Source organism: Coloeus monedula (genome assembly GCF_965178545.1).
Source record: "Coloeus monedula genome assembly, chromosome: 11".
NCBI classification, from domain to species: Eukaryota; Metazoa; Chordata; class Aves; order Passeriformes; family Corvidae; genus Coloeus; species Coloeus monedula.
Window position 1 is genome coordinate 17900532 of NC_138791.1, and position 17810 is coordinate 17918341.

General features: G+C 43.4%; 1 protein-coding gene across 1 annotated transcript in view; it reads right to left on the reverse strand.

The window, feature by feature from the left end:
* Positions 1-5640: 5640 nt before the first annotated feature.
* SHQ1 (SHQ1, H/ACA ribonucleoprotein assembly factor) overlaps positions 5641-17810 on the reverse strand; it is a gene marked incomplete at its 5' end in the record, with an annotated part of 37050 nt that continues 24880 nt past the window's right edge. Inside the window, one exon of the mRNA XM_082289032.1 lies at positions 5641-6429. Within this exon, the coding sequence (XP_082145158.1) occupies positions 5784-6429 (646 nt within the window). The 3' untranslated portion in view covers positions 5641-5783. The remainder of the gene's footprint in view (positions 6430-17810) is intronic.

Consider the following 17810-nt stretch of genomic DNA (forward strand, 5'->3'; position numbering starts at 1 on the left):
GCAGCCTGTGTGGATGAAGCTGGGATCCTCCCAAATGGTGCCACAGGATCACCCGGACAAGCCCAGCTCGCACAGACTGTGTGTAACTCCTCACAGCACTGCCCTGGGGTGCAGAAGCCCACAAAGGAGTGCCAAGGCAATTTAAAACGCCACAGGATACACACCACAACTTTAACTTTGATAGTGTTCCCCCCCAGGTGCGCTGTTCCTGGGATGTTACAGTCCCTGTGCATTGCTTGTTATGATGGCACACAACAGGTTCTGGGCAGTTTTTATCCCTCAGATATTTTCCAGTCGGACTAACAAAATGATTTGCTGAGTTACCTGCTGGCAGCAGCAGGAACCAGCAGGAGAACGAGCAGCACATTACCCTACTGCCACCCCTGATCCATCAGGGATCCGGGAGCGTGACAGAGAGAGAAGCAGCTGGGGAGGAATAAAGCTCCTTGTTCAGGACAGCAACTACTGACAGCTCATCCCATGCTCTCCTGGTTCTCCCTGCACTGACTCCCACAGTCCTGAGCAACTTCTTCCTAAATCCGCAGCACAAAGCATCGCACTTGCTTTTTATTAATGTCATCACTGGAACCCAGATTCACAGCTCGGATGCTTTGACCTTGCCTGCTGCACTCCTACATTCAGATTTTTAAATTAATCATCTAATTCCAGGTAAGTGCTTTTAAATTCAACTGAATGGAGCATGAATCTTGCTGGATGGGAAATGCAGGTCTCTGCAGCGAGATGGATGAAACCCTGCTACGCTCCCCGTTTTGTTTCAAGGCTTCAGTAGCAATTGCCTGCTCTAATTCGAGATGGGAGGACTCGCTGTAGGGTAATTAAGCACGTGGGGAGCTCAGGAGAGCCGCCTGCCAGCACCTGGCAGTGGGATTCCCCTTCCAGAGGCACCTGCACTAAATGGTAATTCCTTCCCTCCATTTCCCACTTCACTCCCGACGCTTCTCCCGGCAGCTCGGAGGAACAGATGGAGCAATCACCCTCCTCCTCTCCCCAGCACGGACCCCTGCTGCTACCCAGCGCCTCGTGCAGTTGTAATACACATAATTAGGCAAATCAATGGACAATGCAGCATATTAGAGGAGGTGGAGTTACATCAAGGCAAAACACGGATCCCTATTTATTTACTGCAGGAAACGGGATATTTCTGCATAATTGCCAAAAATTGCGGACAGGAGATGAAATGTAATCACAGCCCTGGCAGGTAGGGTGCAGCCAGCAGGTCACTACCTGGATTGTTTGGAGCACAGCTGAGAGGATTTGCTCTCATCTTGATATACTGTTGATTTATGCTTTAAACATCTCATTACCATTTATGAGTTATACTCCCAAATCTCTCACACATGCACAATTAGAGAGAGGAATGTTTGCAGCCACTCACCCCACCACTGACTCCAGACCAAAAGCACAACTGAAGGTTTTGAAGGTTGCAAAGTGCTCATTGCAAGCAGCAGCCATCCCTGCCCTCCCTGGGAAGCCAAGGCCTGCCCGGCAGAGGCCAAGCACACACAGCTGCTGGCTCCTGACAGAAGTGGCTGCTGAACCTTCTCCTCCTGTCGCTCCCCAGGCACAGCTTTGTTTAAGGTCAGCGCTGGCTCCCTGCTCAGCAGCTTCTCTGCTCTGCTTCTCCAGCCCTTGCAGCTCCCACCCTGCAGAAAGCAGGACGTGGTGAGGTCTCACCATATCCCAGTGGCAGAACAAGAAAATGAAAAATGATGTAAAATAAAATATATTGCCATAAAGAGCAGGTGTGCTGTGGAGGAGCATCTTGTGAACAGAGATGGGACCTCCTGGAGCAGGGTAACACTCAAGAAGGGGGGCTCTGCATGGAGAAGAGGGGTACAAGCCAAATCAGTGATGAGTGAGAGAAGCGTTTACATTTCTGGCTCTTCAAGGAAGGCAATCTTCCTGCCAAGAGGAAGCACCAGGGATCTGTTTCCAGTGCTGGAAATGGTCTCAGACACACCCAGTGGGTTTGATCCTGGGTTATGGAATCAAAGTCAGCTGTGCCCCAGGACTGCCTGAGAAAAGGACCTGTCCCTGAGAGCCACCAAAGTCTTGTTCAGGTGGTGCTGAGGCCTCACAGATGCCCGGGCAGAGGGCTCTGAGTGTTTTATGGAGGTACTGATACACAGTGGAATAGAGGCCAAGCCTTCAGACACGATGCATTTTTTTAAGAGGTTTCTGGGATCTGATTTTGGCCAGCTTTGTCAAATTTCCAGGGATTTAGAGGAGCAGTGACTCCAGCTGGTGTGGGTGAGCACCACAGCTCCCAAGGCACCTTGAGTCACTTGGATACTGATACACAGAAGGGTATTTAGGAATACATCAGAAATGGCAGATTTTAGCTTCTCGCCCTTGCCTTGCACAAGTCGGTAGCAGATTGAGAAATCTCCACTGCCAGATTTGAGTTTTACTCCTTTTCACTCTGTGTTCCCCTTCCAGAGTCTGGACCTTCCTGAGTTAGGCCTGGTACCTCTGTGAAACCAGGGAAAAATTATTTCTGAAGTCACTCAGCACATCAGCATTAAAGAGGGACTGGCCACAGAGCTCCTGGGGGTCACTGGGGAGTAACATTATCACCTACCGACCTTGCTGCTTTCTAAACCTCAAACTTTTTGCCTTTTTCCATGCTCATCACTATAAAGGAAGCTTCTCCCACAGAAATGAGCTGTTCTGGGGCCAGAGCTGTCTATCATGGAGCTCTGCCAACATCTTAGTCCTCACCTAAGGGACACAGATCTTGTTTTTGTCTCCAAGTATCCTCAAAGTGCCACCAGCTATGCTCAGCTGCTGCTGTATGGTGGCTTATGATATGAGAAAACATTTAAACAAATGCAAACCAACATTACCAAGTGCATCTTGGATCTGATCTCAAGTCAGGTCACCAAATTCAGCATTTGTCGAAGTGGGACCGTCACTTCTCCAAAACCTAAGGATATAAAAATAGCCCGATTTATGGGTACCACAGTACTACAAACCCAGAGTTGTTGTGTCAATGCAAAATCATGCCTCACATGTGCCCACATAACCACAGGCTGCAGCCCACGTACCACGAAAAAGGGGAGGAACAGATCCACGACAGGCTCAGGAAACACTTGGGTGACTCAGACAACTGACACCGGCACCATTTGTTTGTTTCCTGTAAAGGTATAAATATCATCCACTACTAAAACGATTAGGAAAAGCCTGCAAGTTCCCGTGAGACACTTCCCTGGTGCTCACCCTGCTCCCTGCAGGCACCCTGGGCTGGGGGGACCCTCTCTGCTCCCTGTGCCACCGCCCAAGTGCCACCACAGCGGCTCCACATTCATTTTCTTCTCCCAGCTTATCTCCCGCCGGCTTTGGAGTGCATTCTTCCTTATCTTGGAGACAAATGGCCTCCACGGAGAGCTCTAAACAGCAGAGCAATTTATCTGCCTGACATGTGTTTCCCTGTTTGTTTTCTGCAGCCTTGAGCCATCGGCTGGGCTGTGACAACACTCAGCTGTAGCACTGGTGGAGGGTCACCCGTCCCCTTCACTCAGGGCTGTGAATCAATGCCTTTGCCATATTTATCATTTATTGCAGTAAATCAAGGCTAATCGATGCTTTTTTTTTTTTGACGTGCAGCAAAGCCTCTACAAGCTTTTCGCAAATCTGTTTGGAATTAAGAAAAGCCAGGGGAAAAAAGATACTTAATCAATTTGGTTCTAATTTTTAATTCAGGGAAAGAAAGGACAAGGTGGCACTTGTCCCCATGAGAAAAAGGAATAAAAATCAAAACACATTTGTTTAGCTCCTTCTGATGGTTTCCAGTATTCCACTTGTTGATTTTAACACATTATTCTTAAAGCACTACATGAATAAGCACATCCCTAAGACATCTCCATCCTTTTCCAGCCAACTCCTGGATGCAAAGGCTTCCCTCCCTCCCCTCTACATAAATGTGACTCCTTAGTGGAGTTCCTTAACTTTTGGGTTTTTTTCCAAAAGGACTCAGTAAGCCTCAGTTTTGGTTAAACGGTATTAAAGCTCCACTTTTCTTTCACAAGTGTCTGTGTGCATTCTTTCCGGAGAAGCAAGGCTTCCGTCTCACACAGACACTGCTCACCCTGAACACTCCACGTGTGCTGGGTAATTCAGTCACAGGTGAAATTCCAATCGCCCCCTATGGAAAAACTTCACACCCCACCCCTACAGAGGTCACATAAAATTGCCATCAATCAATCCACAACAATCAACATCCCTTATCAGCTGCACAACCAGAAAACACCAAGTTTCACACAGCTTTCTCCAGCCCCTGTTCAGATGCAGGAAGTTCCTGAGTTCATCCCTGCAAGTTGGGGAGAGCAGGACAATTGCTCTTTTCTCCTCAAGTGCATTTCTCCCCCTTCTCTCAGACTTTGGCAGCTCCAGTGTGGATTTTATTGCTGGCATTTAGAAGAGTAAGTGCTCCCTGACACACAGGATGGGAAAGGTTTCTCCCCCAGGGAACAGAACACAGAGACTGATTAAGCGACCAGCAGGTATTTAAGAACATAAAAAATATTGGCAGGTGAGGGCTGCAGCTCTCACTGAGCAGGAGCTGGTGTAGGAACAGAGCTCACCTGCTGCTTTCCAGCAGGGAACAGCACTGGTGAAGAGTAAGTCCTTTAGCTTAGGATTTTTATACACTTTTTAATAGAAAAAAGGTTGAAAAGTAATCAAAACTTGCTTCTGCAGAGGAATGAAACAGGTGCTCCTGTTGGGTCTGTGCTCCTGCTGAGCCAGACCTGGTGGTCCATGTTCCATCTTCCCAAGTCCTTCTGTAGAGCAGTAACAGCAGATGATTTGCAGCAGCCACCCGATTTCAGTAACAGAAATTAGCTAACGAACTGTATTAACCTGACTGGCTTATTTGAGCATTATAAAGGCAAAAAAAGGATAAACAAGTTGGCCAAAGCTGTGGGCCAGACTAACAAAGCCAGGACTACAGAGGCCAGGTTTGCTCTCAGTCCTGTTCCAAGATGCACAAACTCTGTTGTTCCTTCATTCTGGTTCACATTACTGTGGTGGTACTGAGAGCATGTGCAGAAAGAAACATTAAATAATTGGGATTTCTGTTCTTTGAACAGCATCAGAAGTGTCCACACATAGAAATATTTCAAAAACAGCACAAAAGAATGAATACATGACAAAACTGAAAGACCTTACGGAAGATCTGCAGAAATATAAACTTCTAGCTCTTAGACATATAAGATACAACCATACAAGATACACAACATATAAGATCTTGTATTGATGGCATAGAAATTTCTTTTATTTTGTACAAAAAATACAGAATTTATATAATTTAAAATAATTTGCCATCACTATTTAAACTTATAACCATTATGTGGTTTGCTCTGAAGCATTAAAAATAACAGTACAATGCCATAAACAAGTTTATACAAACATAATGAGGATATTTTTCAAGTAAATTCCAACAGCTAAAAGAAATTAAAATTAGTCATTTCAGTTGTATTTGATTAGGACATCATTCTATCACTGAATAAGCTTAATGAAAACGGTTTCTAGAAGTTTATTGAAATTATACATTCTCACATCAAATATGAGGCTCTGTTGAATTGGAGGAAAATAAAAATTAACTGTGAGAGTATCATACAGTCCTATCAATTCTTTTCAAAGCAGTCTTGTCCTCCAACAAAAAAGAAAAACATTTTTGTGCAGCACAGGACAGCCTTGGGACAGCTCATTACAGAACAAGCTGTGAGCTAGTGGGTCACTCTGTACTCCTGCATGGTCCTTTAGTCTTCATCTTCATTTGTGCTGCAGAGAAAAAGAAATGGATTTGGCTTGGGAGACACCTCCAAGAAATTTCCCTTCCCAGCAGCATCTTCTGAAAATCTGTCAGGCTCGGGTACAGGGTTTTCTTCTTGTTCCTGTGAAATGCAGCCTGCAGTAGCCAATCCTTCAGGCTGCTCTGAAAGTCTCATTGCAGAGTGGATTTGCATTTCTAATTCTTCTACCAGTTTTCCAGGAGTCGTGGATTGCAAGGAAACCTTTGATTTTCCATCACCGACCTCCACCGCCGAAGTGTTTGTGCCCTGCCTTAATCCATTACAGTCAATAAGTGGAGCTGTCCTCTCCTCCTGGAGCGTGCCTTGGAAAGAATTTATTTCCCCATCTTCGCTGGTCGAGGACTCCTGCTCATCTGAATCAGAGCCTTCTGTCTCAGATGATGAAGTGCTGCTGGATTCTTCAGAGTCACTTGTCTCCGACTCGGAGCAAAGCAGCTGTTGCTTGGAAACTGTGCCAGCAGCTTTTAACGCCTTCTCTTCCTCCTGTACCAGCACTGCTGCTGCTTCCAGCTCTTCCAGCTCCAGCCCCATGTGGGACTTGCTGAGCATGGTTTTCTGCAAGGACTCACACAGTGCAGCCAACTTTTTTGACCTTTAACAAAGAACAAGATATGTTATTGAACCTGACAGAACTTTCCCATTTGATAACGAGAACATGAATCTTAAACATTTCTTTCATTTGCTTGGGATGCAAACAACTTTCTTCTTCAACTCTGATTGTTACAGGAGGAAAAAATATCAGAAGGATTCATAATTACAATTATTTAGGGTAACTTTTCCCCCAAGGTTAGACAATATCCCACTGAAAGGCTTTGAGGATATTTTCAGGAAAGATTCTGCTGCTGGATGCTTCAGCCGTGCACAGTGAGGGAGGTTTCAGAAGAAACCTTTTCAGGTTTGCTGTCTTTAGCTGCACACTCTGCAGCACAGGGCTGGCTGGCTGCAGTTTATGTGCAGCAAAATTATTCTTGTTTCCTACCCTCGCAAATATATCTGTGAAATGCCTATGAACCAAGGGAATATGGCTGATTAGTGATCCCTCTCCTCCCCTCCCAGCCAGCCTGGTGCACCCACGAACACAGGAGATGTTCAATACTCTGTCTGCAGATGTACTTTACCCTTCACTTGGAATTCAGCTGAAATATAATTCAGCAGGAGGAACAGGACCATTTAGATAAATGCCCCTAATAAAGCAGACACACCACATTGGCTTCAAATCTCGGGTCCAGCCCTATCCATTTCCTCGAGTGTTGGAAGCCAGCACGTGCTTTACTAGAAAAGGGCACCACGGATTTATAAATAGAGACTAAAAAGTGAGAGAGTGCCTTGAAATGGAGGGGGGTGAGGGCAGAGGGGAAAATGGGCATGAAAACCCAAACATACATCCTGTTTCTTGTTGTGGAGTTTTGCCTCAGACTATCAATCAGCTTTTCACCACTTCCTGCAGCAGCAGGTCTGCTATAAATCCTGCAGTAACTGACTGGGTTTCATTTCCTCTGCCAGAGCTGTGAACCTGCAAGGCACGACACACTGACACTGGAGCAGGGAGCTGGGGATGTAATACACAGCTCCTGCGAGGCAGAAGTTAAAGTGCTTGCTCTCTCACTTGAATGATTTTAAAGATCTTTATATTCTATTTCCCAGGGGGCATAATTACTCAGTATAACGTAGATGCTTCCAGGTTTTGGAAGTTTTTTGCTCCTAAAGGAATTGTATTTTTAAGTGGGGGAAGGGAAATTCAGTGCAGCTCCTTACACATTTTACAGACAGTGCAACATTTAAATGCTTTAAAAACTTGAAATAGAACACACTAAACTTCCTTAGTTCAACCCATAGCCTAGGAAACTGAGAAATAACTTTCCCAGAAGTAAAGCAACAGAAAACAATGAATATTTCTAGAATTTTCAAATCTAAAGCTAAAAATTAACTACAACATCATCCTAGCAGTCTCTAATATAAAGAAGGGTACCGAATTTTAAAGAGACATTATTCTAATGTTTTCTTTCTGGCAACTTATTTCCATTTTTTTGTCACTGACTTGCATTTTTCTCAAAAAGTTTGGGGGGATTTGAGAAATTGCCAACCTAATTTGGAACAAAGTGAGCATTGTCCCTGCTCCATCAGTAAAGAGAAAGGAAAAGAAGCCAAGTGATACATTGAGAGGTGCATGGAGCCTTGCAGGTAGGTGGGAACAAACCAAGTGGCTGCAGGGAAATCTGCTTCCTGAGCACACTGGGGAGAAGCTGATTTATACCCTGAGTCACAAGAGTTTATAACCCCTTCAGAAAGCATTTTGCCTTGCTTTTGAAACAGCCTCTTTCCTTCCTTTTAACTCTGTGCATGTGTCCATTTCCCTGTGAGAGCTGCTCAGAACATGAAGATTCAACTCCTTTTCCTCTCCTGTTCCCTGACTGTCCACAGCCACAGGAGCTCCAAGGCTGGATGTGCCCTGTGACAGGACCCTGTTTTGTCCCCATTTTATGTGGCTCCCTTTAATTTCACTGACACCACGAGCAACTCCTCACACACCCTCTGGCACAACAATTTCCTCTGGTGATACCCCCCAGCTCCCATTGCCTGTCTCACCCACCTGTTTTACTGCTGCCATTACAGACAGAAAAGCAATTTTCAAAGTCCTGTTTCTCCCCACACTTCCATTGACCCTGTAAATTTGTTTCCCAGTTCCATGTGTATTTTTTTTCCTTTTTCCGATTTTTGCCTATTTTTTTCTACCTCTTCATGCCTATTTCCCCTACTCCAGAGTCTCAGTACTTAAAATCCTCTCTACCTCCTTCACTACTCCCTTATAATGCAGTTTATATATTAAGATACAGAAACGTATCACAGAAGTGCATCAAGTATTAAGGAATTTAAGACATAATGTGCCTTTTGGCATTAATAAATACTTTGCTGTGTCCAGGTTACCTAATGGCAAATGTTAAGGAAGAAAATACACAGTGATAAACTCATTTGACTCAACACACATTCTGCTACTAAATTCAACGTGGTCCTGCTGACAGGTAAAAGAACAATCTCCCTAGAGCAGTAAGTTGGTTTTTTTAACTCTTGGCCATAGGGGTTGGACTAGACGGCCTTTAAAGGTCCCTTCCAACCCTAAATATTCTGACTCTACAAAAAAGTCTCATTTCTGTTTTCTCTCTGGGTCAAATGTTTCTTCCCAACTTTCACTCTGCTCATCCAGTCTCGATCAGAATCTACAGAGCTCAACTTTGCAATATGAGACAAACTCAAAACTGTCACCTCTTGACAATTTTATACATAAACCCAAAAAACTCCACTCCCCAACTTTGCAATCTTGTATTAAAAAAAACAACCAAACAAAGAACACTTGAAGAATAAGGTTGTTTTTTCCTGCCCCTATGCAAGGGACTAAGAGAATTACAATTAGCCATCAGTTCGTCTCCTTTAAGGCAATTATCTAATTTGAAGAGAACCAAGTTTCAGGAGTGCATTTCACATCAACCTTAAGAAAAGGTGGCAGCACTCCCTGGACAAAAAGCCAGGCAAACAGCCTAAAAATCAGAGCATGGAAATGCTTTCAATGGGAGACCATGGGTCTTGGAGCTGATGGTTTTCCAAGCTGAAAGATAGGCAACAAATTCAGGAAACAAAAATGAGACACCAGAAACAAGATCTCATGTATGAGAGACCTGCAGTAAACAGGCCCTGCTGTTTCCAAAATCTTTCGAGTAGTGTTTGAGAGATTAGACAGCAAATACTTTAATTTTTCAAGTATGATTAATGGAATCCATGATTACTTTAAGACATGCTCATTCAGTATGCACATTTGTGGTAATGATATCTTATTATTATGGTAATAGTGTTCTTACATAAACATGCATAATAGGTTTTAAAGGTGCTACACATGATAATTATTAGTTATCACGATGTCAGTTGCTTAAGGAAAATGTTTAATTACAGGTTAAACTGATCAGATGCATGTTTTGTTTAATGCATAGCTTTGAGGAACAGATAAGAGAAGCATCTCAGGGCTTGTCCATGTAGTCTGGAATTAAAATTCCAAGACAGAACTACAGTAATCCTTGTCTAGGCACAAGAGAGTTTCTTCAGGTGCTAGAAGAATAAAAAAACCCTTGTTCTACAGATCTTAGATTATAAAGGAGTGAAACTGGGCTGAAAAGAACAAAGACTCAAAGGAGATTTAGCAAATAAAGGGAGATGGATAAAACTCTGAGAAAAATAAAAAGAGGATTATGGCAACAGGAAAGGGAAATCATTAGAGGTTTATTGCAAAGGCCACTTGTGGCAGCATGAAGAGAAATGATAGTGATGGGACTGACTGCAGGGCTGAGACACGAGTGACAACCAGGGTGAGAGCAGAGCAGGACACAGCTCCAGGAAAAGCCAAACTCCTACAAGCTTCAGTTCTGCCTTGTGTTCCAGGGGGTACAGAGAGCACCAGGATCTGAAGAGTCAAGAGATCTGTTATCTCCAGAACACAGAGCTATGAGGAAGAAGTCTCACTGCAGACAGACATCAGGGATTTGATTGTTTCCAAGGAAGATTTCACATAAGCTGGAAGGGAAGACAAAAGTCAACCCTAACAGCAAAAAACAAATGCAGGACTTGGGTGGGCGGTACATCCAGCCACAAAATCCTCTCATTTTTCCCAAATGATGAAATAAAAGAATAATTATGCTTCTGTATACTATGTCCATCAGTCAGCACTATGAAAGGAAAAAGGTTTAAAGAAAGAGTGTTAATAACTCAGACCTTCCCATCTGCCTGGTACTTCCCTTACATCCAGTACTCTGGTTTTTTTAACGTAACTGCTAAAACAAAACAAGTCAAAGAGAACTTGAAAATATGAAAATCAGCATTCTGCTCTTCATTGCAAATGATGATGGCACTGCATACTCAATCATAGCAAGGGAATTACAGATCTAAAACACTCTGCAGATTATTTGCAAGCATGGGAATGAATGTTGCTGCCCAGAGAAGCTGTGGCTTCCCTGTGGGTCCCTGGAGGTATCCAAGGCCAGGTTGGATGCAGCTTGGAGAAACCTGGGATAGTGGAAGGTGTCCCTGGTTGAAACTGGCTGATCTTCTTTAAGGCTCCTTCCTGCCCAAAGCATTTCATGATTCTATGAGAGAGTCACACTGGCAACACAACCTCCCAAAGCTGGAGTCAGTAACATCCAGCTGCGGAATGAAAAGTGACTTTGCACAGGCACAAGCTCCAGCTTGCTTTTGTTTTTGTAAACAATAGGAGGATTATTTCTACTGCCTCATCAATTTGGCTTTGCATTCACAGATGTGTACAAACATCCCCTGTTCTGAAGTACTCAGTGTAAACAAGGTGTAAGACATGGCAAAACCCAGCAGAATCACCTTGCTATCTCCCCGGGCTCAGTCCCAGCCAAGTGACAGCACAGAGCTGCTGACATATCGAGCTGCTCCTGCCCTAGCACAGCAGAAAAGGAACCAAACATGGGACCCTCAGTATCACAAACGTTGACAGCAGCTCTGCTGACCAGCCTGGTGCTTGAACGCGACCTAACCGATCTTGGAACTAACTAAAGATCATGCTGCTCCCATGTGGTTAGGGCCCACTCAGTGTTCCAGAGGGAATCAGTCCTCCATGCCAGCAAGACTCGGCTCCACAGGGCTGACAAGCCCTGTTTTAGAGTGTGAAACACTTTCCATTAATTATCTTTACGCCTTGCAGGCAAGATAAACAAGTCTCAGAGGCAGCAGAGACTTCAAGCGCAGACGTGCCTTTGGAGCGGCGTGGCTTCCACCGGGGATGAACACGGGGCTGTGTCCCTGCCAAGCAGCTGGCCCTGGTGGGCCTGCAGCTCCCTGGGATGCATTCAAACACAAACCAGCAGCACGCTGTGCCACTCAGCAGGGCTGACAGACACAGAAAGGGCAGTTATTTAACTTATCTCCACTCAGCAGGAGCTCTGGACACACAGGATCCATCTAATAGTAAAGCTGCTGTGTTAAGCAAAAGGCTTCCTGTCTGCTGCATCACAAGAGCCTCAATTTTATCTCTTTAACATACAAGAAGTTACCAAGTTTAAAGAGAAAGCATCAGGCTATGTTTACACTACCTTTCTTCACAAGGCCTGGCAAAACTCAAACTTAGGGGAGAAAGTTTCACAGACAGCATCTTTCTTTGATAAAACGGATAAGATACCAAGCAATACAACCAGACAAGTATCCTCACTTTAAATGTGTTCCAAATTACATACCTGGCAGCACTGCTCACAATTTCCCACAATTATTCATTTAGCCAGAGGCACTGTAAGTATTAAGACAATTCTAGAGTTAATATTATCTCAGACATCACCAGATATTATCCCAGAGTCTCAGCAGTTCAGATACAGAGTGTGCAAATTTACTATCTGTGGGACATTGAAATGTCAGTTAAACTATAAGGAATAATGGAATTTTCTGCCCTGCCACCAGACTGGTTGAGGACAGGCTGCAATAGGACATCCCTGGTATTTCTGCAGGGTCTGTCACCAGTGAATAAAAGGGCACCTGCAAAGGGACAGACTCTCCACACCTTTCAGATGGTCTCATTTTCCCCCTGCCCACAGTGGATCTTGCTGGATTCCATCCATCACTGTCTTCCAGCCCAAGCCGTATCTGCCCAGACATCAGGGGTGTGAAGAGACATTGTTCAATGTCCAGTTGCCTGATAATGCCAAATGAACTCCCCACAGGAACTCTGTCACGATCCTGATGGAAATTAATATCCCTATGGCAGTAAGCCTACGGCTCAAGTTCTCTCAAAGCAGAAGGCTCAACAAGTTACAGCCACACATGAAAGCAAAAGATAAGAAAGTGAGCTCATACTAGAATGACACAGTTGGCAAAGCACCCAACTAGTCCATCAAGAAGAAAAGAAACTGTTCTTCGCTCTAAAATTCAGATGCAGCTTCTATCTAGCCCCAAACAGCTACTGGAGCAACCAAACTGGTAATCTTTGGGGAAAGCTTGAAGCTGATAGTTAACTGAGATCACCCTGGTCACTGATCAGCACATTCTGAGAGCCAGGGGTGGAGGATAAAGCAGAGGAAAGGCACATTCTTGAATGGCTGTAACAGAACTTAAACTTCAGGGGTTTAGCACAAAAGTAGCACAATTCCTTCAGAAAGGCAACTAAAAATGAGAAACATCCCTCCACACCTGATATGCACTTTCAAGCAGCTTGAAAGAAAAAAATATGATTGAATTCTTATGATACAGAATTGACAGACAATTTGATTTTAATAAAATATTCAAGACATGAAAGAGTCTGAGTTTGATCAGCCCTGACTGGTGAGACACAGGAGCAATAAGGATGATGGCACTGAATACTAAAGCAGAACTCATTAATGCAGAAACAGCTCAAGTCAACAGGCACAAAATTGCATAAATGGTCCAACAATGAGGTTATATCACAAAACCCCTCCAGTTCAGGAAAAGAACCCTTACAAATGGACATTTAGGTAAAATAATAAGAAACTCATCACACTAAAGGCACCATCCATTTGCCCAAACCACTCTTTAAAAAGTCATGGGTTACAGAAGGACTTGAGCCTCAAAATCTGCCTGGAGACAAGAGACTAAGGCTCAATTACACCTTTTAGAGTGTATTTTATAGCATCTCACATATTTCACCATTTATTATTTCACTTTCAAGGTTATTTATAATGAGTGCTTCAATTATACACCAGTCAGTGACCTCCAATCATAGTGAAATTGCTTTGAAAAAGCAAGTCCAGGAGCAGGGAACAAAAATACTCCAAGGGAAGTTCTGAAGGAAATTCAGAGCAGAAAGTAATCTTGGTAAATGTTAACAGATAGTGCCACCCACTTGGCCCATCATGCACACTGCTGTATTACAGACCAGGACAACAACTAACTTTACACTGTTTTTATTGCTAAAGTAACTTCCTACACACTTCTACCCCAATTCTCCACAAGTTTGGGGAATCTGGGCACAGATTTTATTTCATGCAGATCTGGGAACACAACTATTCCTTTTAAGCTAAAATTTAAAGCACAACAATACTACCATGAAGGTTAAGGTGTGAACTGGAAAATACACACAGCACCTGAACCACAGGGCAATCCTTTCACAGCAACAAAAGGCCCTAATTCAGAAGAGCACAGAAAATATTCCTTTATAATCATCAGAAAAGTGAATGTGTAACATCTACTAAATTCCTTCCCAGCCTTTTTTAGCTGGTTAGCTCATCATACCCTAGCTCGCTTAGGAGATCTGAAAGAATCACAGAAGAGGTCATACAATTAACAGAGATAAACACAAACAGCACCATCCAACAGTTTCATGTGCTCAGTTTATTATACACTTTTAGAGTAAGAGGCAGAGGCCATAAATAACTCCATTAAAATCTCATTGGCTCTGATCAATGAGTACAGGAGATAATGGAAGAATGTTAGTAAAGGAAAAACAGAATCATTTTCTTCAGAACTCAGGTAAAAATTGACCTAAACTTTAACTAATCTTCAACCTTATCTGCAGCAAAAGAAAGACAGATGAGTGTAAACACAACAGCAAAAACACAACATTTGTTCACAGGAATTAGTTCTAGATTAACCACTGTTTTCATAGGAAAGAAACAAACCATCTCCCCAACTTCTAGAGTCAGTGCTCAAAAAAAAGGTGCTCAGTCTGTGTAAGATCTTTTATGCAACTGCAGGTAGGAATTCCTGCTTTCTATCTCTCAAGATGATGGACTCTGATTTTTTTGCCTAAATAACCTAGCTTTACACAGTTACACTGTCTATGTCCATACTGACCATTAATCATTTCCTTTCTAACAACTCCTGGAAACATCAGGCAACTTCATCAAATTTAAGAGCAAGTAGAATTTAAGGATCTTTAAACTCCTACATATTTCATGAACATAAGCAAAGGGATAAATAATGAGCCTCCTGGGACAAGGCTGGCAGGACACAGCTATTATGTCTTGTCTTAGTAGGAGGCCAGGGCAGGCACCCACCAGCCAGCTGATCCCTGCTAATTCCAGCTGTGGACATGCCTGGGAGGTGTCAAAATTACGTGGGGAAGGGACAAGAGCACAAGGCTTGGGTTGGGAAGTTTATCAAGTCTTTTTTCCTCCTTCCCTCACAATCTCAGACAAACCAGAAACTGGAACAGCCTTCCCTGCACAACAAATCTTCACTGCAAACAGGAAAACCACACTGCAAAAAAAGGAAGCACTGGGTTCAAAAAAGTCTGGAAAATGCATCTCCCCGTGAGTAAGATGCCCCCACTTCAAGTGGACAGGATCAGAAAAGCAGAAATGAAGCATGAAGAAACTACTCCGGACATGAGAACCCCCCTTCTGTGCAGGTGACAGAACACAGCCCTGCCCCATAAACAACGGCTGATGGGGAGAATCCAGCGGGCTTAAGGGGAACATAAAATGCTTTAATCTTGGAATTCTGGCTTTCAAAGGGCATTATGTGGATTCTGAAACCAAGAGAGTGATGTACTTACACTGCAATCCAACTGGCAGTCTTGTAAACATGAACTGGTATCTGCATAGCTCAAAGTATTACAGTTTGTTAACCATAAATCAAATATAAAACATAGCACCATCATTTCAATTTAAGTGACTTCTTTTATGTTAATAAGTCTGAATGTTTCAAGTGACTTTCCCCCATATTTACTCTGAAATTCCACAGTGCTTCTTTCATAATGAATCTAAATACTGCATGAGCTGAACTTCACATTTATAAATATTTTAAAAAAAGATGAAGCTTTCCAGTATAACATCTTACTTTCATTACTAGGTCTTTTTGATAAGTTGAAACCAAACAGATCATGGATTATAAAAGAAATCAAGTACAGCTTAGTTATATAGATGATATTATGAAAATATTCATAAGAGGAAACAGACTTGGAATTAACATTGGACTATAAAAAGAAACTGAAGAGTATTTATGTTTTAAGAATAGTTTAACGGAGCTTTGTTGCCAAAATAGCTCCAGTAAGTCGCAGCCAGTCCCAACATCTAATAATGGCACAGCTTCCAAAATAATATATGATAAACACAAACAATGAAAGATGAATTGGTAACTCACCACAAAACAGATGCAGAGAAAGAAAGATTATATAAAACGATAGCAATTGGCTGTGTTACAGAAATGGAACACTGACAACTGTTCTGTATTAGCCCCATCTCCCTCAAGTTTCTTTGCTGCCATTATCTAGAACTTGGTCTTCACCATCATTGCTGGTGATCTAGGAGAAAGCTCTTCTCATGCTGCAAATGACACAATTTGTGTTAAAGTATGGGAATGAAAGGTACTCACACACAGCAGGGCAGAAAATGTGAATTTTAGTGTGAGGATAATGCTAGCAAAGGCCTGTATTACAAAAATAACAACAGTGGCAGGGAACAGGCTTAAAGGCACAATTACAAATATGACTCCAACACGATTCTACCCCTCTGCAATGGAATTTATCCCCCAAACAACACAGTGGGGTTGATCAGAGTGTAACTCTTCCACTGCTCCATTGCTTCTGACACCCGGAGCACTTGAAGGGAAAACACCACCTGCAACCTTCTCAACTCAGTCCATTCTCAACTCACACAGTCTGAACAGAAGACACCAAACCTAAGCATCTTGCAAACTCCTGGCAGAAACGCAGATTTTCCCAAGGGCCTAAAGTGAGCAGCCTGCTCCCAGCTCCTCCCACACACCCCCTGTTGTGTTTGGGCACCTATTACCAGCTGCTCCGGGGCATGACTGCACAAGGGGGGATGGTTTTAAACTGCAGCAAGGTCGAGTTAGACTAGATACAAGAAGTTTTTACCGACGAGGGTGATAAAACACTGGAATAGGTTGCCCAGAGAAGCTGTGGCTGCCCCATCCTTGGATATATTCAAGGCCAGGTTGGACAGGGCTTGGAGCAACCTGACCAAGTTGAAGATGGCCCTGCTCATTGCAGGGCCTCTAAAGGTCCCTCCCAACCCAAACTGTTCCATGAGTCCATGATCATGCCTCAGAGAAATTATTATATTATTATTATGCTAGCTGCTGAGCAGATTGGAAACAAACCAGGAAGATGTTCCCAAGCCTGCAGCTCAGCTTCCCCCCCTTAGACCAGAGCTGCACATTCCACCTGCTCCAGAAGGCAAACGGCTGCAGCAGCTCATCCTTCCCCTCATCAAACCAGAAATCCACTCAGCTGAGCTGTGCTGACTGAAAAGACACGACACAGATCACTGACCCTTCTGCAGGCACATAGGAACTGCCTCCCAACAACTTTGGAAAATCAAAGCAGTAGCCTGAGGGGGGAAAAAAATGGCTTTCTTCTTTGCCTTCTCTGCCCACAGCAAGGTGCATTCAGACACAGCCTGAAGGAATCTGAGCTATAGAAAAGCGATGGAATAAATAGGAAAAAACAAGAGAGGGCAGGAGAGCAAAAACATCAAAGGAAACTGCAGCTAGCAGCTGGAAGGAGAGATTAAATCCCTTGTTAAAAATCCATGTTTTACAGGGCTTGCTAAAACATACATGAGGGGGAATTTCTGGTATTATACACACCTGTCTATCACCATTTTGAGCCCTCAGGGCAGTGTTTTGCCTTAAGGCTCTTAAGTCAGTGTATTATATTAGCTGGGTATTGTTATTTACAAGTGCTCTGTGTGCACCTCCTGCTTTACAGACAGGAGTGACAGCTCAGGCCCTAAACAAGATGCAGCACCTAAGGAGAGGCACTGGCAGCTCGTGATGGCAGCAAACAAACAGAAATTGTATTAAAAACATGCATCAAAACAGTGAAAGAGGAGACACACAGAATGTGCCTGCAAATTAGTAGTTACTATTTTTAAATTCAAGAACTGTGATCCAAGGTGTAAGAGCAGTTAACTTGGGATGAAAATAAATAAATCTGGGTTTTCTAGCAACAGTCAATGTAAGCTTTGATAAACTGGTAAAGTCCTACCTAAGTTTTAA